The sequence below is a fragment of the Lepus europaeus genome, chromosome 4 (genome assembly GCF_033115175.1).
Source record: "Lepus europaeus isolate LE1 chromosome 4, mLepTim1.pri, whole genome shotgun sequence".
Lineage (NCBI taxonomy): Eukaryota > Metazoa > Chordata > Mammalia > Lagomorpha > Leporidae > Lepus > Lepus europaeus.
The window spans coordinates 33,472,047-33,499,107 of NC_084830.1; the positions used below are offsets into that span (position 1 = coordinate 33,472,047).

The 27,061-nt window shown below is 41.4% G+C and overlaps 1 protein-coding gene across 5 annotated transcripts in view; it reads left to right on the top strand.

Moving 5' to 3' along the window:
* SYBU (syntabulin) overlaps positions 1-27,061 on the top strand; it is a 73,337-nt gene that overhangs the window by 38,439 nt on the left and 7,837 nt on the right. For 4 of the 5 annotated variants that reach the window (XM_062188090.1, XM_062188092.1, XM_062188094.1 and 1 more), the window contains one exon: positions 20,514-20,616. In XM_062188090.1, the coding sequence (XP_062044074.1) occupies positions 20,514-20,616 (103 nt within the window). Of the gene's footprint in view, positions 1-2,954; positions 3,035-20,513; positions 20,617-27,061 lie in introns of those variants that run through there. The other variant, XM_062188093.1, reaches the window with a different exon arrangement.

Genomic DNA, 27,061 nt, shown 5'->3' on the forward strand with positions numbered 1-27,061 from the left:
GCACCATCATCATCATCATCTTCATTGTTACAATACTTAATGGTCAAGGGACACACTAGTTAATATCTCAAAAGCTCTTTGGCTTGATTTCATTCAGCCTATCGTATTTCATATAAAATACTAAGAACCTATTGAGCTTGGCATTTTGATGGAAATCATGAGATTCAATGCACATGAGAATATAGCTACAAAAATGATATATATATAGTAGGCTTTTTTCTTCTTAATTGTATCACTTTATGTTTCGCTAAATAACCATATGTATTTATATTGCCAATAATTGTTTTGCCAGAATGAATATGTAGAATACCACAATGGATATGTAAGATAAAAATAGTTCATCTATTGCATACTTCTAGTTAATTTTATAAGTTGAATTAAAAATGTGACAACTAAAATCTAGGTTCAGATTTTCAGCTCATTTCCTTTCCTGAAAGAATTTCCATTCAGAGTACAGTAAATGACATATTTTGAAAACAGAGTAATTTCATTAAGTTGAAAGTTTGGGAAATGATGGGAGAAGAGATGGGAAATGATTGATTAATCTGTGTAAAAATAGGCCCCATGCTGGGATTTTTCCTTTTGCACTAATCCTGTGTGACATCTGAGTCAAAAAAAAAAAAAAAAGTAAAACCAATGCCATATGCACAGAGCCTGCTGGTGCTGATTTTTAAAATGCAGGAAGAGTTGACCCAGATTATACACTGCAGCTTTATTTTTATTTTAATGTCATTTTCATTTTCATTTTCTTTCTGGCACATTCTCTCCCTTCCATCTGTTTACCCTGGAAAGAATGTGGCATGCAGAACAAAGACTGTACCAATTCACTTGAATTAGAAAAGGAAGGATGTTTGTTGAATATGGTTTAAAATGAGGCCTTCAGAGGTTTAGAACTGCAGTCAGTATAGGTCCTCACATACTGAATATATTTTGCTAGACATAATTTCAGATGCAATATCATTCACATGATCTAGATGGAATAAACCTTCTTTGGTAAAATTTCAAGGCAAAAATTAAAACCTTAGCTGCATTTCCACAAGCATGGTGACCTTTCGTACACATTCTGTGGGCCTGTGACCAAAATAATGCCCCACTTTCTGTTCCATTGTTATTGGTCTTGCATCTGCATGCTATGGTGTTGCACAGTTCATCAAGTTTTTGTTAGGTGCTTGGTGCTGCTGTCAGGAGTGTGGATCATATTCTTTTGTTGACTCTGAGGAGCTTGTTGAGGTCTTAGCAGTTCTGAATCCTTTGAAATCAGGGGAGATTTGTGGCAGTTTCAGAGCAAGGGATGTTCCCTTGTGTGGTGGCAACATTATCCAGGGAACTCACATCTTCCTGGGTCTTTGGCTTCTTGTACTCAGCTCCGAGTTAGGTAGGCCCTGCCTCTTCCAGGAAGATCTGATTCCTGTTTAGACTACAGGCAGACCTGCCTGCTCTTAAGAGATGGAGGCTATGCCTGAACCTGGTACTGCATTGCTGCCTGACAGCCGATGCTTTACCCCTCACAAACCCCCAGTAGTTATTGGAAGAAGCGAGGGATCTATGTCACAGGCATAGAAGCATTGGTGCATTCCTAGCAGTGATGTAGGATCTACAGTCATTGTCTTGTATTCTGCCAAGTCCAAAACACAGGGACTCAGTAAAGGGATTTTGCTTGTGCAAAGTGGGTCATTCTTGAGATCTGGGTGGGATTCTTCAATTTAGCATTTCCACCTTTCCTTTTCCCATCAGTCTCAGCCACCATTCAATAGAATGGAACCCAGTAATGCTGCTCATTTGTTTTCTCAACAAGTACTTTTTGATGCACCAAACACTGAGATACAACAGTAAGCCAGGGATGCCTGTACACTGTTGTGGGTTTCTTGGGGAAATGGAGGATCCCACAGGAGCACAGAGGAAAACTATGTAACTCAAGCTGCATGGGTCTAGGAAGGGTGTCAAAGATTGTAGTATGACACTGATACCTACAAAGGGTAAAAGAGATTTTTTAAGTGCAAAGACACTGGAAAATTTGATGTTTACATGCCATTGCTAACTTAAATATGATGTATGCCCGTAGAGGATTTTGAAGAATTATGTTGTTATTATCTCAGTCTATATTTCATAATTACATCTTTGCTAGGATGTGGCCCTCTCTGTATTTCTTTATTTTCCTTTCCTTTCCTCCCTCCTCCCCACCCCGCCTTTTCTCTTTCTCTCTCTGGATGACATGATAATGAAGCAGAGGCTTGTGATGCAACCTTCCACTCTAAGAATTGCCACCACTAAGCTCCCTCCATTAGGGGTCACTTCTGTATTGAAATATGTGTTTTATCCCTTGCTTTCACTTTAAAAATACTTTTATCCTCTGAGATGTGTGTCCCTAAAAATATGTGGCAACTCAAGGGGGAAAGTAAGGTCTTGGCGCTGTGTTTTCTTTTCCAGTATGTTCCCCTTAATTAGCACAGTGCGCGGTCCTCGGCAGCTCCTTGAGACATTGGAGAATGAGTAGACACAACAGAGCCGGGAAGACTTTTCTGTGGTTCTGTTTGCCAAGGTCGTGTTGAAATTCAACTTCTGTAGTCTTGTTCCATTTGAGCTTTGTTAGTTTTGTCTCATAAAGGGTACTTGTAAGTGTAGGGTACAGAAATTAAGAGGATACTATTTAGTTGTTTGAGGGTATTTTCAAACTAGCCTGTGCAAAGTGTCTGTCTTTTTCTGCAATGCACACCCTCTCCGGAGGTCCTATGGAAAGTGGCCTTAATTTGGTTGCAGCGCTCTGCTTTGCTTTTCCATTCCGTTTTGGTTTTTCATAGAACATTGTAGGGCAGGGAGGGTAGGGGTGGAGAAAGCAGAGAACATTGAGTCCACTTGAATTTAAAAGTTAACTTGTGGAGAGGGGCGGGGCAGAGTAGTTGAGCAAGCAGAGGGTTGGCCTGGGAACATGTGCTCAGTGCCAGACTTCACTGAGGACTGAGATCCTGGGGAAGGCTCCGGAAAGGGAGTCCATGGAAATGCAGAGCATGGTTTGTGTGCAGAGCCCGAGCTAATCGTGAGTGTGCTTCACAATTTCACTTTTGAGAGTGCTGTAAACCACAGTGGGATTACTGGTAGGAGGCATTCTTGGGGGGACTGGAGGGGAGGGTGTAAAAGCACATTTTGCTCAGAAGTTTGAGAGTTCTGATAATTTTCATTTGGTAATGGTGTGGGGTGCAATGCAAGGACTGGCTGCTGAGGCTGGAACTCCTTGCCTCTGCTACAGGAACCCTCTGGCTCCAGAAAGGGACCCAAAGTGGGAGCACACGGTGCCCTAGGTGCTTGTCCTCTCCCTAGGCAGACACTGGGCTCTGGGAACTTAAATAGGTGTTCCAGGGTGGCAGTGCGGGAGTGCGGGAGTGGCTCCACCTGCCTAGCACCTGCTTTCCTCTGAGCCCATCCCCCAATCCAGGAATCTCCCTGCTGTGTGTTCATGCCTTCTGGAAACACTTCCCTGTGACGTCATTATCCTGTCTCTCTCCTTCTCACTTTATTCCTTGAACACATGTCAGAATGAAAACAAACCCCACTAGGTCTTCCATTTTTCCATTTGCTTTACTTGTCATGCTCTGTGAATGTGCCAGAAATTGCCAGAATTTACCCAGATTATGTTTTAATTTTATTGGCATTTGTTCTTGCCAAAAAAAAAAGCTCATTAAAAGATACACAAGGGGTAAATCTAGCAATAATGTTGGAGCAACATCTCAGACCATTCTATCATAATATTCAATTTTTCCCAAATTCTTTATGCAATATGAGACTTTTTTTTCCTTTGATTTGATTAAAATAAGTCCTGCTGTGTTTGTTTTTCCACTTTTTGTTGTATAGAAAACACACCTGTCTCCATGCAATTGTTCTTTTATGTGAGTCGCCCTGCAGTCAAACATGAAGCATAAGATAAAGGTGTTTCTTAATGTTTAACTTACTTTATACTTTTACTGTTTTAAATCTTCTGTTCATTTGGAGTTTTAAGTGATTTTAAACCTATGCAGTTGAATTTTGTGAACCTAAGAGCTATGTGGAAAGGGAATCTGCAACAAGGGGCTCTTTCCCCCTCACCATATGACCCATTTGACTGTAATAACACCTGAATTATCATGCAACCTCCAGTCTCTCCTTCAGATTTTGCTGTCACAATAGCTTGGAAAAGCATCATTCTGTTACCGCTTCATTTGAAACTTACCATGACTCCCTCTTGCCTTCTATAAGTCATGGCTACCTCTTGCTCAAAGCATGGCTTGGCTTTCACCTTTTCCAACTGTCTACAACTCACTTTTTTTGTCTGCATTTTCTCACCCGATTGCTATACTCCAGCCAAATGAGGAACACAATACATTTTGTACATGTCTTGTGATTTCTTTCCTCTATGTTGTAATTTGCACTGTCCCTTTCACCTAAGGCCAGCTCCCTTCCACACCCAACCACATGTTTCAGTGCTTTGTGCTTTAGCCAATCTCAGGTGGTCTCTTTTATAATGGGTTCCCCCATCCTTTCCCCCATCCCAGTTGAGAACATTTCTCCCTCTTCTGTATTCCCTGAGAGCCCTCTCTCTGTATTGCCTTTGTCATATCCTACTTGTTCATGTAGTTCAGCTCCAAGTGTTTCTCTGTCTCTTCAAACCCTACCCCCATGCAAAGTTCAACACATATTATTTTTGAAATGGACTAACCTGAATGTCATTGTCTTGGTTTCCAGTTCCTGGATTCTCATGAATTCTGCTCCTGAGGTACCAAGCAGAGAGGGCAGAAAAGATAGCCAACTTTGGGGTCAGCCGAGTTAGCTATTTACTAGCCCTGTGACTTAGGGTCGAGTCTGTCTACCTCTGAGGACCTTGGTTTCCTCGTTTTTAACCTGTGTGTCTTTGGGAGGAAAGATGAAAGGATATGGCACACGTGAACATCTTGGCAGAAGAGGCTTTGAATATACAGTGGCTGATGGCATTAGTATTTGACTCTGTTATTCATTATATTTGTTATCTCTTTAGGGTTTGTGTGATGTGTATTCTGCCATCGGCACTGTGCCTTCCATGTTTGCATTTATGTCATTAATAAGCATGTTAAATAGGATAAGAGTAAGGGCAGAGCCAGGTGACAGGTTACTGGGGATTTCCCCGGAGGCTGACAAGCAGTCCATTAGTCAACACCCTTTGGGTACTGAGCTGTGCTATCAGCCAGTGCACACATGTCAGCCTTGTTCATAAGAATATCCGAATGTTTGTACTGAATGCCTACTGAATTCCAGATATGCAGTTTATGTGGTGACTATACCTCTTTCAGAAAAGGAAGTGAGAATTGTTTTTCCTATCTGGTTCTCAGTGAACTTGTACTGGCTCGCTCTTGCCACATTGAGGATCCTTTTGTACAGTGTCACTGCAGAGTAACATCAAACTTAGGTGTTTGTGGTTTCAGAGCTTTCTACAACCCTTCCTTTTGAGATTTCTCAAAAATTAGTGACAGTTTTCCGCAGTCATTTCTGTAAGTTCTTTCAGAACTTTTCTTCGCTCGTTCAGGAAATATTCTGAGTCCACTGTGCTTGGCCCTGGGAATGCAGTGATAAGGAATACAGAGGGCTTTTCAGTCTGAACAGTTCTTGCATGCTAGTATAAGGGTATGAAAACTTGAGTTTTAAGAGTTCTGGCATATTGGGTGGAGGTAGAAATGGAGAGAATATTTTTGTCCTGATTTATTATAAATAACACTAATCTGTCAACCCATGAAAGTAGGAGAAAGAAGAAGTTAACTTAATCTAGAATGGATGAACTTTTAAAACTATGACATCTTTCAAGGTAACAACACCTACTGTGTGCTAAACCCTGCTCTAGACACTAGATATAATGATGAACAAGCCATCAAGGAACTGACTGCTTACTAACAAATGTGTTAAAGGCAAGGGATAATTGCAGTGCAATATGATACATGCTTGTTAAATTCTGGGTGGGGTGAGAGCATAGAGGAGGGACACCTGACTTCCTACTTGAAGAAAGTGAAGGTCAAGAGTAAACAGGTATTTGTTAGCCAGGCCCACGAGGACAGGGAAATAACCCAGGTAGAGGGAACAGCATGTGTGAAAACTTGGAATCTAGAGGTAGTGTGTACCTTCAAGAACTAGTGAGTGGTTCTGCTGGCTGGGGGTGCGGTAGGGATAAACTGGGAGATTATGAAGCATTTCTAAATCATGCTAAGGCATTTGGACTTTGTCTTAAGGACAGGGGAGCTGTGGCTTCTGCAAGAGAATTGCCTAATGAGATTTATGATTGGGAGCAGTGTGGCCTGTGGCCCATGCAGTGCTGTTGGGCCCAGTGCAAGGCTGCTGCAGTAATTTTGAGTGAGAAATGATGACAGCTTAGGTGGAGCACTTGGAGTGAGAAAAAGCAGCTGGATCACAGAGTTACTGAACAGACGGCTTTGATCAGCTACCTGCGATTTGCAGTTACATGTTAAAAACCAAAACCATTGATTGTAGTGGTTCTTGGACTTGCCTATGCATAGAAGATTACCTGAACAGATGGTAAAATGGGTATTGTAGGGCTGACTTGAAGGAATTCCAGTCAGTGGATCTGGAGTGTGAGTCAAGAATCTGTGTTTTTTAGCAGCTAGTCCAGATGGTCATGATGAACATGATCCTCAGGCCACACCTGAGGAGCCCCTGTTTGATGTTCTAAAATGGCAATACTTCTTTTATACATATTTACTCTAGGTTAACTTTTGCTTGAGAATGAAGACCGAAACATATTGTCTTTGTTGAAAGCAGATAAATAGATCAGCCCCATAGTTTGCTGTGCTAAGAAGAGCAGTCTCCTTGCTATTGTGGCCTGTGTGGCTGAGCAGAGTGGTGATAATCTGGTTAAGACGCCTGCTACAGACTATCTGTGCATGCATTTTGCAAGAACAAGCAAGCAAACATTTAAGGAGAAACCAACATTTCCACAACTCTTGAAATTCCATGAAGTTTTGCTCTCTTAGTGTTTAAGGCATATTGTGATACGTTTATTATTGTTATGATCTCCACTTCACCAGAGCTGTTGGACCTCCAGCTAGGCATCTGCTCTCTCCATTCCTCACCTGTAAACTGGGGATAATAATTGTGCTTATTTCATAGGTTTGATTTGAGGATTAAGTAAGGATGCATGTGAAACACTGTGAGTGGTGTAGGTACATAACAAGCCATTTCTAACCCTTACTGAGAAGCCAGGTGATCTGTAACAGACTTATCACTTACATTAGCACTTCTCTTTTAATAAACACTATGTTTCCTTATTTAAGATATACCAGTTTAAAAAAATAAAAAGTCTATTGTGCCCATTTGTAAACATTCCTAAAGAAACAGTATGTAACCACACACTTATCAAGCACATGGATAAATAGACTGAAGTAATGATGATGAGTATTGAACATTTTTAGTAGCACACATTATAACATTTAATTCTCACAACAACCCCATGCTATAGGTACTCTTTCCCTTTTCAGAGTGAGAGAACAGAGGCATAGCAAGGTTGAGCGATTGCCTGAAGTCACGTTGCCATTAAATGAAAGAACAGATATTTGAACCTTGAACTCACTGATGGTAGAATCTGTTCCTACCCGCTGTTAAATACATATTATCCATTACATGAAGCATGGTTAGTACCACTCAATATTATGCCAAGTAAATTAAGCAGTTGACTCATCTTAGATGTGCAATGTGTAAAAATGATTTTCAAAATGTGCATCTATATTTCAAATCATGCCTGTTGGTCTCACTTTCTCAGAAACATTCTGTAAAAGCCATCAAATGAGGGGTCACAGGCATAGCTGTGTCTTGGTGCAATAGTTATCAAACTCTGATGTCTCTCTACCTGGAGGTCTTAGGAAAACTCGCGTTCCTGGGTCCTGCCTGCCTCTGAGTTCCTGGCTCAGGAGGTGAGTCAGGAATGTGCTTCCAGGTGCTGCTGCCGTTGCTAGTTTGGGACCACACTTTATGAAACAATGACTTAAATGAATGAGATGATAATTGAAGTTAGGGGCGAAGGGTGGTTTTAAAATTTATCCTGGACCTGTCTAATCTGCTGCACAAATGAAGTTATTTAGCTTCATGAAGTGACAAATCCTAGGCTTTCACGTGTGCTTAAAGGACAGCCAGACAACGAGGTTTACTTCAGCTTTAGTATTGCTAACACAGGGCAGTTACTTCATCCTAGAGTGACTTTTAGATGGTTCGCTCCCCTTCTCAGAAACAGCTGGGCCTGGTTTAAATTCGTAGACTTCTCTCATTGGCCTCTCAAACTCAACGTTTGGCCTTGGGAATAGGAACAAGTTCTGGGCTGTATTAAACACCAGCTCATCATCTCAAAGAAGCCTCTACCTGTACGTCTTCCTCCCCACCCTGGGACAAGGATTGTCTCCCCTCATGAGGCTGTATGACCAGCTTCTCGTGGACTGGTTTTGTGCCAAGGCTAAGGGGCAGGTTCAAGGAGTAAGGCAAGTCAAGCCCAACAGAACATAAGGTAGCACCTGATCTTTTGGATACTCAGAGTCAGAAGTACTGAAGGATGAAGCCAAGATTCTAACTTTATTATTATATCTTGATTCTCCACAGTGAAAACAAACACAGATGATCTATGGAGCAGCTCCTTTTTTTCTTATGGAATATGTTACTAAAAATGGATTTACTCTGTTGAGGTTTTTGGGGGTTAAGGAGACTTGTGTCTCTGGAAATACAAATGAATGTTTATTAAAATGGAATATCTAGCTAGCTGAGTAACTATAATAAATCCAACTTATTTTCCCTTCAAAAAATGAAATAAATTATGGTATACTGGAATATTATCAGACAGTCAAATGAATGTGCTATGACTACATGAAGAATTTTAACACAATAATGTTGAATGAAAATGTTCCCTAAAGATGATATATGTCATGAAAATCTGTGTAAATAGTGTTAAAAATAAGTAAAACAAAGAACAACACATGTAAAGGTGATAATTCTTGGCAAAAGGAAATGGTGAACAGAGGACAGGATTGGGGAGGGTGACGTGGGTGGGTGTTGATACGGTCGTCTTCTAGTTTTGGTGATGAGTGTTTATTTCTCCATGTACTATAACAGTGAGCATAACACATAAATACATAAACTAACAAACCTGTTGGTAAATGAAGATAGTCTTGTGTGGGCCAATGATGAGAGAGTACTAAGAACAATGGATAATAATTAATCCAATTCTGTAGATCTGAGACTCATACTTAAAAAATGAAAGTGAGAAAATAACTTTCTGGGTAGTACAGAAAACAATGAAGTACCGCTGTGCTATAGAAGAATAGCATGCTTTATTTCCACTCGGGACTGTGTGACCTGCAGCCAGTGCCTCCTAGTCTCCATTTCTCTCATCCGTTGTTCCAGCTAATAGATGGAAATGGCTCAAGGGCAGCATCAGTAGACCATTGGGGCTGTCATTGGAACACTTCGCAGAACTGTGGCTGTGGGATCCTTGGCGTAGGAAAATATGTGCTTCCTTTTCACTGAGCTCAGTCCCTCTGAGGAAGGTTATATGTTTACATGTGTTTCTCAGAGACGAAAATGTAGGAATTTTAGAAAATGAAAAGACTGTACGGCGCTGTGGCTCAACAGGCTAATTCTCCGCCTAGCGGCACCAGCACACCAGGTTCTAATCCCGGTCGGGGCGCCAGATTCTGTCCCGGTTGCCCCTCTTCCCGGCCAGCTCTCTGCTGTGGCCCGGGAGTGCAGTGGAGGATGGCCCAAGTGCTTGGGCCCTGCACCCCATGGGAGACCAGGAGAAGCACCTGGCTCCTGCCTTCGGATCAGTGCTGTGCGCTGGCCGCAGTGTGCCGGCCGCAGCGGCCATTGGAGGGTGAACCAACGGCAAAAGGAAGACTTTTCTCTCTGTCTCTCTCTCTCTCACTGTCCACTCTGCCTGTCAAAAAAAAAAAAAAAAGAAAGAAAGAAAAAGAAAGAAAGAAAGAAAGAAAGAAAGAAAGAAAGAAAGAAAGAAAGAAAGAAAGAAAGAAAGAAAGAAAGAAAATGAAAAGACTTATGTGTGAAGTACAAGCAACTCTTGACTTTGCCATTCACATACATTGAGGCCTGTATCCTAGAAGGATACTAAACTCACCTGCCTCCGAGTTGCGTTTCCTACTCCATTCTCTGCTCTTGCCTCTGCTTTTACAATGTTACTATCTCCCTATGCCATTCCTTCACCCTCTTGCCTGTCTCCACAGCTCTGGGTGCCACGTTCTGAAATAGCCACTAGTGGTGTCAAATGCTAGCTAGTTTGGTTGTGCCTTCTCCGTGAGGTCTTAATTCTGCCAGCAGGAAGTTCCCCTTGTTGACCTCTTTTAGCAACTTCATAATGCTTGTTCCTCCTCCTAAGATGCTTGCCTCTTTCTGAAGGCAGGATCAGGGTCTCAACCTGATATTTCCAAGTATGCAAAGAGATGTGGGCCAAACAAATATGAACAAATGGAATCTCACCCTTGTCAAGTTGTTGGCACCCACCGTGCGTTACTTGTAGACCTATAGGTCTTGTGAGGAGTTTGGCACTTTGCTCTGCATTTCTCACTGTGCTCTAGCCTTTCCTGTGAGATCAGTATTAGGGCTGGGGATTTGCTCATTGATTGTAATCAAAAAAGAGGACAGAGAATCCTTATCATTCTCTGCTTATTTTCACCGTTTCACCTTATCACTCCCCTTTTGCCACTCATGCTCCACGCACAAGGGCTGCCCTCATCCCTGGTCCCTGCTTCAAGTCCTCTGCCTGACTTTGGCCTCACACATGCTGAGACCTAGATGTAGTCCAGAGAAGGTCACCGTGAGCTGAAAAGTGAAATAATATTTTAAAGTGCTTATGGCACACCAAGAACTATATTTTTTGGCATATTTTACATATATAAAATTACATAATCCTTATGACAATTCTATGATACAGACACTATTATTATTGCCTTTTCATAGAAGAAAATAGTGCACAACAGGTTAAGAACCCTTCCCAAAGTCACAGAGCTAGTACCTGAGGCTACTAAGCTATATTATCTCATAAAAAGTAATGACAAACATCTATATAGAGATTGAACCTGCAAATAAGAAAAAGAGGAGATAAATAATGAATCAAGATAGATGTCAAGATATTATAAGAAGAGCATGGCTGAGTCTAGTGAGGTAGCTCTGTTGTGTTTGAAATGGCATGATTTGTAGGTCATTGCTGCTGAGGGAACCATGGGAGTGAGCCAAGGGTGAGAGTTGACTTCCCTGTGGGTTGTGGACAGTGACACTCCCAGGGCTACTGCTGAGGGTAAAAGGAAGGAACCTGTGAGACTGGAGCAGACTGCCGTGTGCACAGGTGGTGGTTGTGGTAGAGACGAAGTTTAGGGGAAGCAGTCAAGGCTGTTAGCTCTTTTTAAAAAAAGGCTAATATCCAGAATCTATAAAGAGTTCAAGAAACTCTACAACAACAAAACAAACAATGCAGTTAAGAAATGGGTAAAGGACTGTAACAGGCATTTTTCAAGAGAAGAAACTCAAATGGCCAACAGACGCTTGAGAAAATGCTCAGGAAAACTAGCTATCAGGGAAATGCAAATCAAAACTACAATGAGGTTCACCTCACTCCAGTTAGAATGGCTTTCATACAGAAATCAACAAACAATAAATGCTAGCAAGGATGTGGTGAAAAAGATACCTTAATGTATCTTTACATTAAGGGAATGTAAACTGGTGTAGCCACTGAGGAAGACAGTATGGAGATAATGCAAAAATCTGAATATAGACCTATCATATGATCCAGCCACCCTGTCTTGGGAATTTGCCCAAACCAAAAGTCTGTTAGCCTGCAGAGTTAATTCAGAAAGACCACACTGACCTGCAGAGGTGGTATAAGAACCCTGTGGTTTCAGGGCCTGAAGTGAGTTGTGAGTTCTTCGATTCATGGTCTAGCGTTGCAAGCAGACTGCACCCCCTCACTGAGAAGAGTGGGAAACAAGGTAGTTCCAAATATTTCCACTCATCAGTTCTCCCTGATACTCTGAACTTAGAGTCACAGACAGAAGTTCCAGCCCTGCCCTGATGTGTGGGTGTTGGTGGCGTCTCTAAAAAAGTCTCCATTTTTATCAGTATTGCCCATCAATCTGCACTGTCATTAAATTACCCAGGTGATCCTGCATAGTGAGGTTTAGGACTCGTTATATTGGTAATAATAATTACAAGCTTTATGAGAACATCAGCACTTCCTGGGCATTAGTTCATTTCATCTTCACAACAGTCTTACAAGATAAAAATCATCATCCTCATACCTAGAGCCTGACATATGGCAGGTACTCAATACATTTTTGTTAACTATGTAATAAATCAACCTTTTCAAGCAATTTTGAAACCCATGCATATTTTTTAAATACTTATTTTTCCATGAACTTTAGAAGACTCTTTGCATATATGATTTCAAAAATTTTTTTCCCAAGATAAATGTTTTTCAATTCCATTTTCCATAAACTTTTGATGTATTTGTACACACATACACACTTATATATACATGATGAGGAATCTACAACTTGGAAAGGCTTTAAAGAAAACTTGTCTAAGGCAACACACTAATACAAGGTAGAATGAGGCTGGTCAGAAATTTTTGTTCCCTTTCTTCTTTATTGAAATTTCTTAATACTCATTTTTCTCATTTACTCTTCTTGGTCAGCAGGTGGATTGCTTGTACTTCTGGCAAGGACAGTAGCTGAGCTAGCCTAGGGTGGAGGAGTGAAGTGGGAGAACATAGCCTTGACCCTCCCAGGACCTCCTCTCTCATACTCCCTCCCTCCTTTTCTCACATCTTCAAGGCCCCTGAGACTAGCCTCTGCTAAGCTGTAAACCTACTGGCGTTTTCCCTAGGGCTCTCTGAAGGAAGGGTTCTAACCCAGAAGATGTTTTCGAAGGATTCGTCAGGAACCTGTTTTAGGATCCTGGGTCTTTGCAACACTGTATGTGTATACACACACACACACACACCTCATGAATACACACAGTAAAAAGCAGAGACATGGCTCTTCACTAAACAATTTTTGAGAGAAACTCACCTTTTGTAAAGAGTGATTGTAAAACTGTATGACTTAACCAGGATTGGTACTTCTCAAGGAAAAAGATGTAGTATTGTTTGAAACACTCTCTTCTGGTCTCAAGCTACTGTCCCAGTTGTTCTTGGATATGGAGTATTTGCTTTATGCCAGGCACTTTTTTAAATTCTTGACAAGTTTTACCTGAATTCCCATAATCCTTTAGCAACACTCATTAGTTACATTTGCATCCTCAATTTACAGATGAGGAAACTAAGGCAGAGAGGGCAAATGCTTTGCTCGTGGCTCCACAGAAAGTAAGAGGAGCCAAGATTCAAACCTAGTTGTCCTGACTCCAAAGCTTCTTAATACTCCATCATGGCATGATAACTTTTGTTAAAAAGATATTTTTCTTTAAAACATTTAAAGTTAACAAAAGAAAGTATAACAGTTCATAATTCACAGCACCCCATTTATGAGAAAAGTCAAATGGTCCAGGAAAACAATAAAATTAGACTCAGAGTCATGTACGCCCACTTTCCCATTCCCAAGAGAATCCTCTATTCACAAATCATTTATTTCCCTCCAGGGGAAATGTGTATAGCAAGGTACAGATTATTTAAAGATTTATTTACATGAGAGCAGACCTGCCACACCCAGTTCTTTTGCTACTTCTTCTTCTTCTTTTTTTTTTCCTCATCTAATAACTGGTCTTCAAGGTATTTTCATTTCAGCAGAGCTAGGTTCAGGTCATGCCTTCTCATGATTGTAGAGTGTTCTCCTAGACAGCCTTACCAACTTAGTTAACCAGTCACTGTTGATGGACAAAAAGGTTGTCTTTTTTGATTCTTATGTGCAGTTAATTCCTAGCAGTACAGTTTCCATCTTTATGTACGTTACATCAATTCACATTCTGTTTCTAATTCCTTCACAGAAACTACATTACCAAATTTTTTATTTTTTTGCCTAGCAGATAGATGAGAAAAAAAAAAAAAACTCCTTTATAATATTTATTTTCCATTTTATTTGAAAAGCAAAGAAAAACATATCTTTCACCCAATGGTTTACTTCTCAGATTCTTACTACAGTTGGGCCTGGGTCAGGCAAAAACCAGGAGCCTGGAACTCAACCTAGGTCCCCCAGGGTGCATGGTAGCAGGAAGCTGGAATCAGAAGTGGAGCCAGGACGTGAGCCAGGGCACTCTGACATGGGATTTAGCCATCCCAAGCAATGGATTAACCACTGTACCAAACACCTGCCCTGAAAAATCTTTCTATTTATGTTTTTAATATTGTGAGATTATAAGGTTTTTTATGTATACATATATTTTCTTTTTCTGTCATATGCCTTTTCATTTTCTTTTTCCATTTCTCTGTTTTTTTTTTTTTTTTCTGAATTGTGCTTTTGGAAGATTAAAGAGACTAGCATTTTCTCACATATTATAAATATTTCTTCCAATATATTGTTTGTCTTTGACTTTGCTATTTTCTCACAAGGTTTTATTTTTATGTATACATAAAAATTGGTTTATCAAGATATATTGTTTTGTTCACTTTTAAATACTTTAAATTTGAATTTTCCTTTGTTTTTAAGTAGTTGAGTTTTTAAATGTATGGCAGCTCCATCAATTGAACATCAATCAAAATGAAGATAAATTGTTTCTGAAATTATGATATAAATGGAAATTATGTTTTTAGGTTTTTTTTTTAAAGAAGGTTTCTGTTAAGAATATAACAAGCCTGTATATATGCCTTCAATCAGTGTACAGATCTTTTGATCAATGTTCTCTAAGTAGTTTAAAAAACTAAAATAAAAATATTTAGGTTGCAAATCATTTCTTAAATTCTTTGGGCCCCCACACACCTTTGCAGCGAAGAGCTGATTCTATGAACTACTTTGGAGCAGCTCCTCTCCAGTGTCTTATAATTGCATGTGTCCGTGGCCCCAGCTGCTCTTTCATAGCTGTCCTTAACTTTCAGGAAATGGCTCCTCTCTCCTCCCCAGAGACTTTTAAATAAAAGATCTGTGTATTTGCCAGGAGTCAGGGGAGGATGGGGAACTTTTTTTCCCTTTTTTTTTTTTTTTAATTTGCTGCCTCCATTTGAGGTGGGTATATAGGAGGCCAATCTGAATTAATTTGATAGATTTGCAGCAACAAAGGATAAAGGAGGGCTTAAGGTTGCTTAAATCAGAGGTTTAGCATGGCTTCATACAGCTTAGTAGATGGCAAGATAGCTCAGTTCCCTGAGGTCTGAGATGTTCCGATGTATGAAGACTCCACAGTATCCCTAAAACAGGCAAAAATAACAATGTCCTAAGAGACCCAATCGCAGGCAGTGTTTTAAAAATGATTCTAGTTGTCAGTTTGGGCACATATTCTTTTTGTTTCCATTTTTCTAATACCCCATGTTTACTGTGCATGCACAGAACACTTATGACTTTAATGCTATAAAGTACCAACTCTTGAAAGAGTCAGGCAAAACCCTCCAAAACTGCCAGAGGCCACCAGGTGTAGCTTCTTGATAGTTGGAAAAAAATGTTTCCTGCTTTAGGATGCTTACTTACCAAGAGTTCAGCATCACAAGATGTCTCTCTTTAAAGAATGTATTCTTGGATCTGGGTTGTGTCATAGAGGATAAAGCTGCCATTTGTGACGCTGGCATCCCATATGAGCTTACGTTCAATTCCCAGTTGCTTCACTTCTAATACAACTCACTGCTAATGTGCCTGGGAAAGCAGTGGAGGATGTCCCGAGTGCTTGCTCTCGTGCAAACCATGTGGGAGACCCAGATTGAGTTCCAGGATCCTGGCTGCAGCCTGGCTCAGCTCCAGCCATTGTGGCTATTTGGGGAGTAAATCAGCAAATGGAAGATTCTCTCTCTCTCTCGCTTGCGCTCTCTCTCTCTCTCTCTCTCTCTATATATATATATATATGTCCTTCTCTCTGTAACTATGCATTTCAAATAAATCTTTTTTAAAAGTATGTGTTTATTATTGAGAGAGAGAGAGAAATCTCCCATTCACTAGTTCACACCATAAATCCTGCAACAGCTTGGGCTGGTTCAGACCAAAGCTGGGAGCTGTGAACTCAATCCGGGTCTCCCACATGAGTAACAGGGACTCGGTTACTTGAGCCATCACTGGCTGTCTCCCAGCATACACATTAGCAGGAAGCAAGAATTGGGAGTGGAGCCCAGAGTCAAACACAGGCATTCAGATATGGGATGAGTATATCCCAACCAGCATTTTAACTGCTAGGCCAAAATGTTGCCCCACACAGAGTATCTTGTAGGTCATCAAATTCATCCTCCCTGTTCAGTCCTACTGCACTGCTCCTCCAGCCCAGGCAGCTGATCCAAGACAGTGTTGCTGAGGAAAAGAGACAGTGTTCATGAGGATGAGTTGAAAATGCTGATTTTAAAATTCCCTTTAGCTTTACAAACAACATTTCAATGGTCAGATAACCCATGCTTCTGAGAGTACTTAAATTTTTTATTTAAAAAAATTTTAAGACTCTATTTTTTATTTATTTATTTATTTGAAAGACAGAGATACAGAAACAGAGGGAGGGAGGGAGAGAGAGAGAGAGAGGGAGGGAGAGAGAGATATCTTCATCTGCTTGTTCATTCCCCAAATAGCCACAACAGCCAGGGCTGGACCAGGTGGAAGCTAGGAGCCAGGAGTTTCTTCCAGGTCTCCCTCATGAGTGCAGAGGCCCAAGTAGTTGGGCCATCTTCCTCTGCTGTCCCAGGTGCATTAGCAGGGGGCTGGATTGGAAGTGGAGCAGCTGGGACTTAAACTGGTACCCCTATGGGATGTTGACTGTACAAGGCAGAGACTTAGCCTTCTACCCCACAGTGCCAGCCCCATATGAGAATATTTATAATGGCATTGGAGATTTTCTAGTTGGGAATCTACATACAGGTAGGCAGGATTAAAGGTGTTCTTCATCACAAAAACTATAGGCCAGCTCCATCCTCAAATCCAGTGGAATATACCTTAAAAATCTTTAACTTTAGCATATCCTTTGGATCAAAAATTCTGATCAGGAGACAAGGATATGCCCAAGAATATCCATTGAGCAATAGGCCTGACTTTAAGAGCATGGACACTGGGGTCAGATGGCCAAGGTTCCAATGTTGACTTAGTTGTGTCATCTTTTGCATGTCATTCATGTCCTTTCTCCCTCATCTGTCAAAGGGACTGGTAATTGTCCCTAGCTCATAGAATCTATTTATCATGACAAATAAGTGATCTATATTAAAAGGTGCTTAAGATGATTTCTGTCACATGGTGTTTGTTTCTAATAATGAAAAAATTAGAACAGGCTGAATATTATGGTTTCATAAAACAAAATTTATGTTTTAATTATCTTCATAAGTTAAGAAAAAATAAGTAGGCTTCAAAATAATATATTAGGTATGAATGCTGAATAGTTGTGTACTAAAAAGTTAACTGTAGTTATTTGTTGGTGATGGAATTTACAGAATATATGCTTCCTTCATGATCATTGCTATTTTCTAAAATTTTTATAATGGAAATGTATAGTATAATAAAAGTTGTCTTTTTAACCACTATAGAACAAGAGTAATAATAGCTAATATTTATTGAGAAATCATAAGTCAGATGCTTTTTAAGCAATATGTATGTATGTATACGTGTATGTATATATATATACAAATATATATATAATACAGAACTGTACACAGTAATTGTTTAGAATAACCCCATGAGACAGGTGAGATTGTTGTCTCTACTTAACAGATTAAAAATTTAGGCACAGATAACTGAGGCAGTTAGCCCAAAGTCTTCCATCTGGTAAGAACTAGAGGTAAGACTTGAATATAAGCCATCTGAATCAGATTCTGTGTTTTCCATATTTTAGTACCTGCCAAGGACTACACTGAACTATAGCACCTCCATAAATACCCTAGCTGCATATGCTGTTTACAGCAAATGAATAGAAAATGTCTCTCCTTCCTGTATCTTTGTCACTAATTAACAGTTGAACAGAAGATTTGTAGGTCTCCAGTCTTTCTCTTCTTTATTTTGCTTAGATTAAATGGGGAGAGTATTTCAGATGATATATTAAAGTTAGCTTTCTCATGCATTCCTTAAAGAGAGCATTAACCAAACTGGAAATAGTTTATGTTTTTAAATTCTGAACTGAAATAGTTGCGAAGCAATGTGTACATTTTTCACCAGCCTATTATCCAAATAGCCCTGGTATAGCTGCAGGGTCTCTTTCAGATGTGCAGATGATAAGATAGAAAAATACCAAAACAAAGTGACCTCAGGGCTGCAATGTGTTGTAAGAGTCAATATATTGAGTTCTGTTAGCAATACAGTAAAGCACAAAGTTGTCCCTTTAATTCAGGAAACCTAATTAAGATAGATCAAAGACATCGTGAAGTAACAGTGGATTTTCAGGAACTGTTCCTTTTCTAGAATTTCTGCTTTTATGCAGGCAGTTAAGTTATAATTGACAGAGTTGGTATGTCTTTTAAGGAATGAAAACTGGGTGCTTCAGAGTAATCACTTCACATTAGAAAATAATAACTTCAATCTGGTGACTGCAAGCACAGGATCTATTTTTGAAATTGCCCACCTTTATCATTTAATAACCAACCTGAGGATTTGCTAGCAAACAAGATAATTTGCTAGGCTGTTAGGAAAAGCACATTACTGTATTACACTGCCAATCATGAATCCTTGAGATTATAAAATACTACAATTTAGTATTAATGCATTACTCAGAGGCAGCTAATTAAGTGTGGGGAGCTTCTGGGAACTCAGTACCTCATTAGACAAAGTCTCTGAAATCCAGAAGGAATCGCTGGTCTCAGTGCTGATAAATTGCCACCCTAATCTTCCCCGAATACTGCTGGGAGCGGGAATGACTGCTGTTCTCTGGCTAAGGGGTCAGTCTTGATCTCTTTCTCAGAAGAAGCTGGATTTCCCAAGAGGCCCTGGAATCCCAGGAAAGCATTCTTTTTGTCTTCCTGCCTTGTATAGCCTACCTTTTACTTTAGCTAAATTCATAAAACCCACCAGAGAGAGGGATCTGTTTACCAGTGGGCCGGAGTCTGGCCACATCTTGCACTGATGGTTCACCTTGGCCTGTTAGGGAGAGGGCAATGTGTGGCTTCTTCAGGAACCTCTTCTGCTCCCCTGCTGCCTCTCATTGCTTTCCTGAGGATGGAGCGGGGACACAGACAAGGAGCGTGAGGACTTACTCCTGCACAGGACTCATTCTCTACAAGCCATGGACAAGTCAGCCTCAGTTTTCTCAATGGTAGAATAGGATGAAAGTCTGCCTCACAGAGCTATCAACCTTAAATGATCTAAACAATAGAAAGCATCGCATCCAGCGCCTGCGGCCTGGTAGAAAGTCAATGAATAGTTATTGAGATAGTGATTCTTCACTGCTCATTAGAAACTCAACTGTAGATCTTTCCCTCAGCTCAGAAATGTGAGCTGACTTTGATTACTGGACCAGAAGAGGCACACACTGTGTTGTAGGAATTGAGTAACAAGATCAAATAGAATTGTCTACCTCGATTTATTTTCTGAAAGCACATGGACTTTCATCTTTTGTTTAAATGGCCTCCTTCACTTCTTTGCATGGTTCTCTGATGGCTCTTCCACCCTCCTGTCACTTCCCCAGTCCATCTATGGGAATATTTCTGTTAAGCACTTTCAGAACTGTGTGTAGCTGTCATTAGAATGAATATATCACTCCATCACACAGCGTATTTCTGCTTTACATACCTAGCTCGAGTCTGTACTTCAAATGTAGTGGGATCTTTGGAAACTAATGAACAACCCCACCCCAAAACTAAAATTCCAAATTTCAGTAATAACACACAGATGCCATCACTGTCATACTCTTTGGAAATATGAATTTTCTGCTTTTGGTTAAGGTTCTGTTCTTTGTAGAAAAGCTGAAGCTGCAGTAAGAGCAAGTCAGAACTGTAGGCAGATACTGCTGGTACAAGCAATTTCTGAGCCTGGCCTGTCTTCCTGGCTGCTCCCGATTGGTCCACCTCTCTGCGCCTCACGTGCCAAGTTCAGCTATGGCTAACTGACTGCAGTGGCCCAAAGAGAAACTGTGTTGGAAAAGCTGCTTGCCTTTTGGGCAGCTGGCTGAGAGCCTGACCTCCCAGGAGGGAGGGGTGCATGTTCTTGCCCCACCGGGGCTTCTGGTGACAATCTCCTGCAGGTCAGGCATCTTTAGCAAAGCAGCCTAAGCAGGCTGTGGCTGTGCGGACGAAGCCATGTCCTGTGCCTGTGCCTTGCCTTGCTTGTCTGCTTTGAGGCAAACACTGAGAGCTTGGCAGCTCTGGAATCTTGGCACTTGCTGAGTGAGAGTGCGCACACGCAGGGCGCCAGGCACCTCAAGGCCGGGGACCGGGCCAGCGTGTTCTCGGGTTTCCGTTCCTTCATGCCTTTGTCCCCCTTGTTGTTTTTCAGGTAGTGAAGCTGACTTTAGCTCCTCGAGCAGCACGGGCAGCATTTCCGCTCCTGAGGTCCACATGTCTACAGCGGGAAGCAAGCGGTCCTCCTTTGCACGCAAGTAGGCACTGCCCCTTGCTCTGTCATTGAACACTTAGTGTGCGTGACTTAACCTGGGCTTCATGTTTTGCTAGAACCACCTGGATTACTGTCTATTTATACTTTGTTATTCTTCATGGAGTTGCGGTTTCTTTTGTTTACGGTGAATTGAAATTGGCTCTTTTTCCTACCTAACCTGCTGCGGTCACTTGGCTGCACCTGGCTTCGTTCTGCATCTTCCTCTCGTCCAGTCCTTCCCTGTGCCCACTTAGCCTGCACTTGTTGCTCTCACTTCCTCGCTCGTCTGTGTCCTCACCTGGTATTAAGGTACTAAGGCTCCCATTTCCCACCCTGCCTCCCCTTTGTCCTTCTCATTGCTAGCTTTAATCTTTGTGAAGGGAGTACTACTGCTCCCGGAGAACTCCCAACAATGACTTGGGGAAGGAGTGAAGAGAGCGTGATGTTCGTAGGTGTGGGTGGCCAGCACTGCAAGAGACAACAGAGTGAAATAGCTGAGCACGTGGGCCTGGGAACCGGGCCACCTTGGTTTGAGTGCCAGCGTCACCACTTAAGGCTGTGTGGCCCTGAGCAAGTTGCTTAACTTCCCTATGGCTCGGTTTCCAGTGTGTAAAGGAGAGGCATGGTGATACTCAGCTCATAAAGTGTATGGTTGAGATTCAGTGAGTTAATAAAGGCGAAGTGCTAGGGCCTAGCAAGCGTCAGCAAGTGTTCATCATTGGTGTTATTTGAATCTGGGGAGAAGACTGTGGGAAAATTGAAACCATTATCCACATTTCATTAGAGGGCTTTTAGGCATGGGGATTCTTTTCTTGCCACCAATGGTTGTATTTATTTTTTCAACAAACATTCATCGAGCATCTTCTATAAGGCAGAGTCTAGAGATAGAGCAGTCAACAAAACTCCAAAAAATTATATTCATTCTTCCAGGGCAATAAAGATGATAAATAGATAAATAATGCAATTATTTAAAAATAATACACAAGGAAAGGATATAGAGAGCAATGGGGCATGCGGTGTGTTTTAGATGAGCTAGGCTCAGGAGGCCTCAGTGATGAGGTGAGCAGGGACATGAAGGGAGCAGTGGACTGAGCCCCGGTGGCACCCAGGCCTCCTGCCTTTGTCAATTCACCTGACTGTTCTGGGCCAAGTGTCACAGTTGTCAGAAGGGGGTTAGACTATATGATTTGTAAGGTCAGTTTCTGGCAAAAAAAAAAAAAAAAATTGGTTTCTAAAACTTTGCATTTCCAGGACTCAACAAGCAAATATTTCATATTTTGGAAATGAAGTGTATCTGGGTCACAGGGTATAAATATGAAATTCTCTTCATAAATTAGATGTGACTTGCTGTCAGAATAAACCATTTATCTAACCCATCAAGTAATTAACATATACCCATGGTACAAGGTATCAAAGAACATAGGCAAAAATAAATTAATTAAGTAAAGAATATTTATAGAAGATATTGATTTTATTTTTTTAATTTATATATTTTGAAAGAATTACAAAGATTGAGGGAAAGACAAAAAGAGAGATCCATCCACTAGTTCACTTCCTAAATGGCTGCAATGGCCAAGGCTGGGTCAGACTGAAGCAAGAAGCCAGGAGCTTCATCTGGGTCTCCCATGTGGGTGGCAGGGACTCAACACTTGGGCCATCTTCTGTTGCTTTTTCCAGGCCAGCAGCAGGGAGCCGGATTGGAAGTGGAGCAGTGGGGACATGAATTAGCACCCATTTGGGGTGCTACGTCACAACCCTGACCCCAGAAACCAATTTTATTAAGCATTTCAAAGAAACTGGTGTTTATGGTGGAATTTCAAGGTCATGTCAATAATAGAGTCACTAAGAGAAAATATTCTTGATTGGAATTCAAGATTTCTTTAAGTGATCAAAAGTTTACACATTACATAAAGTTTATATACTAGGCATAAAATAGATAAATATAATTATATTCAGAATTTACTGTGGATGAACAATAATAGGCTTCAAAAGGGACTGGTATTGTGGCACCATGGGTTAACCTACAGCCTGTGACCATATAGGCATCCGTTTGAGTCCTGGCTGCTCCACCCCATATCCACCTCCCTGCTAATGCACCTGGGAAAGCAGTGGAAGATGGCCAAGTACTGGGACCCCTGCATCCACATGAGAGACCTGGATGGAGTTCCTGGCTCCTGGCTTTGATCTGTCCCAGCCCTGGCAGTAGCAGACATTTGGGAAGAGAACCAGCAGATGGAATATCTCTACCCCACCCATCCTGCCCTGGACCAGTAACTGTACCTTCCAAATAAATTAAATAAATCATATATATATATATGTATACTATATATGCAGATATATTATATATAAATAAAATAAATCTTTATATATGTTTAAAAGTAGGCTTCTAAAGTTTATCAAAAATTAGTGTGTGGAAAATTAATATTGGCAATGCTCTATCCATTATCCTCATTAAAAAAAAATCTGACTTAGGTGCTGAGCTTCATCAATAGATTTCAGTGGTGGATTTCTCTGACATTTCACCTAATCTTTGTGCTCTACTGGACCACGTAGCCTTTCCCTGGGCTAGGTGGATGTCAATGCCAAACTCGAGTAGCTTGCGATTCTTTGAATAATGAGGTCCCTTCTGTCATGAATTTTCTCCTTGGAGAATTAGCTCCTGAGAGGAAGGCTGGTGGAACATTTGATGAAGGGATAAGAGACGTGAGGACACATGGAGTTGGTGAGAATATACTTTTTTAAAAGATTTATTTTATTTTAAATGAAAAATAATTGTTTTGAAAGGCATAGAGAGAGAGAGAGAGAGAGAGAGAGAGAGAGAGAGAAAGGAGACATGGAAGGAGGGAGAGCTTCTATTTGCTGGTTCATTCCCTAAATGACTGCAACTGCTAGGGCTGGGTCAGGCCAAAGCCAAGAGCCTAGAACTCCACCTGGGTCTCCTTCATGGGTGCAGGGTCCATCTTCCACTGCTTCCCAGGTGCATTAGAAGGGAGCTGGATCGGAAGTGGAGCAGCTGGGACTGGAACTGGTGCCCTTATGAGATGCCAGCATAAAGAGGCAGCTTTACCCACTGAGCCACAATGCTGACCCTGAGAGTATTTTTGACAGGTGATTTTAAACTGAAAATGTTTGAAAAAATGATGTATGTATTTATTTGAAAAGAGAGACAGGGAGAACATCTTCCATCTGCTGGTTCACTCCCCTAGTAGCCTCAGTGACCAGAACTGACCCAGGCCAAAGCAAGGTGCCAGGATCTACATCCAGTTCTCCCATGCGAGTGGCTGGGGGCCAAACACTTGGGCCGACTTCTGTGTTTCTCCCAGGTCATTAGCAGGGAGCTGGATTGGAAATGGAACAGCCAGGCCACAGACTGGTGCCCATATGGGTTGCTAGTGTTGTAGGCAGTGGCTTTGCCTTGCTATACCACGACACCAGCCTCTAAACTCAAAACTTTTAAAGCTTAAAAGTTATCTCATCTTGTAGAAGGCCAACTTTGCTGATGTTTCTATGGAATTCTCTTGTAAACTAAAGTGCTAATTTATTAAGGAACAGATAGATGTGAGAGAATGGGATCAGTGTGTAATTTGGAATCACAAAGCTTTGGGCTTGAGGACAGCCTTCATTATTTATTAGGTGCATCACCCCTAGCTTCACTTTCCTGTTCTGAGAAATGGGATAATAATGGCATCTACCTCACTGACTTAAATGAGCCAATATGCCTGACAAAGTACCCAGAATTTAGTAAAAGGGAAAATAAATGGTTGTCAGTAATGGTCAGAGTAACACTAGTGGATACACTGCATGGCTGTTGCTGGTGACACTGATTATATCAGGCTGCTAGGACTACAGGACAGAGGGTCACATGCTAGCTGCCCTGCGTAACAGAAATATATTTACTCAAAATTCTCTACAGTGGAAGTCCAATCTCAAAGTGTCTGCAGGGTCGGTTTCTTCTGAGGCTTCTACCCTTGGTCTGTAGATAGCTGCCTTTTCCCATATTTTCACATTGTCTTTTCTCTTTACATAACTGTAAAAATTTCCTCTTATTTAAATATTTTTTTGAATGGCAGAGATACAAAAAGAGATCTTCCATCTGCTGGTTCACTCCCCAGATGCCCACAATAGCTGGGTCTAAGCCAGGCAGAAGCCAGGAGCACAGAACTCAATGTAGGTCTCCATGTAAGTGGCAGAGACCCAAGTACTTGGGCTGTCACCACTGTCTACCAGGGTGCACATTAGCAGGCAGCTGGAATCAGAAGTGGAGCTGAGACACCAAACCCAGGCACTCTGATGTAGGATGCAGGAGTCCCAAGCAGTGTTTGTTTTTGTTTTAATTTTTAAAATTTATTTGAAAGGCAGAGTGACAGAGAGAGAGAAGGAGAGACAGAGAGAGAGAGCTTCTGTCCACTGGCTCATTCACCAAATGGCTACAACAACAGCCAGATCTGGGCTAGGTCAAAGCCAGGAGCCAGGAACTCCATCCCAGTCTCCCACATGGGAGGCAGGGGCTCAAGTACTGTGGCCATCTTCTACCACCCTTCCAGGTACATTAGCAAGGAGCTGGATTGGAAGGGGAGCAGCCTAAACTTGAACCAGTGCTCCAATATAGGATGCTGGAGTCACAACTGGTGGCTTAACCCACTGAACCACAACACTGACTCCCCAGATAATGTCTTAATAGCTGCACCAATGCTTACCCCCCAAATTCCACATCTTATAAGGACACTAGTTAAACTGAATTGGATTTCCACCCTAACTGCCTCAGTGTAGCTTAATCACATCTTTAAAAGTCCTATCTTCAAAAACACAACATGAGTTTGTAAGGGACACAATTCAGCCCGTTACAATGACCACAGTGGTGATGGTGATGGTGATGCTGCATATGACCAGAAGTAAAGGCTAAGGATAAAAACCCACCTGGGCCACCTGTGAGGTTTTCTTCTTGACTTCTCCTTTTCTCTTATTTTCAAGTTACTGTACTGAGGTCTGCAGGAAGGGTGCAGAGTCGGCAGAACTTTCACTCCTCTTTGTGGATTGCATTCTTTGCCAGCAAGACCAAGGGTTTTAGGGCAGGTTGAGGAAAGTGGCATTGGGTTTGCCTGTTCATTCCAAAGGTGGAATCAGCTTCTCCATTGAAAATATTTTTTTTTGTCGTCATCTATGATGAGTTTGTACCTATATATATTAGCATTTAAACTAAACTAAATGAAAGGAACAGTTTTCTTAAGCGTGCAGTTTCTTTTTAAAAAATTAGCTATTGATGGGGCCAGCGCTGTGTCATGGTAGTTTTAGTCATTTCTACATCTCCCACTGAAAGCAGTACATGGATAAAGCTTTAAAATAGTCTACTAATTAATTTCTCAAAATATATTGAAGACGATTTATTTTAGTAATGCTTTGTACTTTGGAGTCTCTACTTACTCGATATAGCAAATGAGCTCTTCCAAAATCCTTGCTAATTTAATTTTTTTAAAGATTTACTTTATTTATTTAAAAGACAAAGTTACAGAGAGAGTAGAGACCAAGAGAGGGCTTCCACCCGCTGGTTCACTCCCCAGATGACCGCGCCGATCTGAAGCCAGGAGCCAGGAGCCTTGAACCTTCTCTGGGTCTCCCACATGGATGCAGGGTGCCCAAGGACTTGGGCCATCTTCCACTGCTTTCCCAGGCCATAGAAGAGAGCTGGATTGGAAGAGGAACAGTCGGGAATAGAACCAGAGCCCATATGGGATGTTGATGCTTCAGGCCAGGCTTTAACCTGCTGTGCCACAGCGCTGGCCTCAATCTCTAATTTAATTTGTAGGTCCCCAATCACATACCACAGGACTTCATCACACTATGAATGCCAGTGGTAGATTTTTCAGAGAATAGCCACATATAATCTCAGGACCTGATATACCTGCGACTTGCCCAAGGCAATGTATTCTATTTGTGTGAAGGAGGAGACATCTCTGTAGAGTTAAAATATCTGGAGTTGAAGCCCAGTTCAACTGTGTGTTCCTGGGTTGATTATCTCCTCTGAGCCTCAACTACTTCATATGTAAAAGGGAGGTAATAATTTTGTCAGCCTTACAGGATGATGGTCAAGGTGAAGTGAGACAGTGTTTATCAAGCAGCTGGAACAGCATGAGTGTCACAGGAGGTCTTCAACAAAGGTTAACTCATAATAAATTCCCCAGGTCAGAATCAGTGATAGCCCTTTATGTTTTCCCTTACATGTCGTGGTTATGGCTAATCTTCCATATTTCTCATAGTCACATTAAGAAATAGTCTTGGAAATGAAACATGGGGAAGAAAACCAAGCCAGAGGACATGTTCCTTTCAGCTGTTCCTGAAGCTCTTCCCACTCTTGGCCACCGAAGTTAGCTTGTCACAAAGCCATCAGCCCATCTGTTCCATATAAAGTGTCCCCTGTTCATGAAAAGAAGAGAGAATCCATTTGGATGATC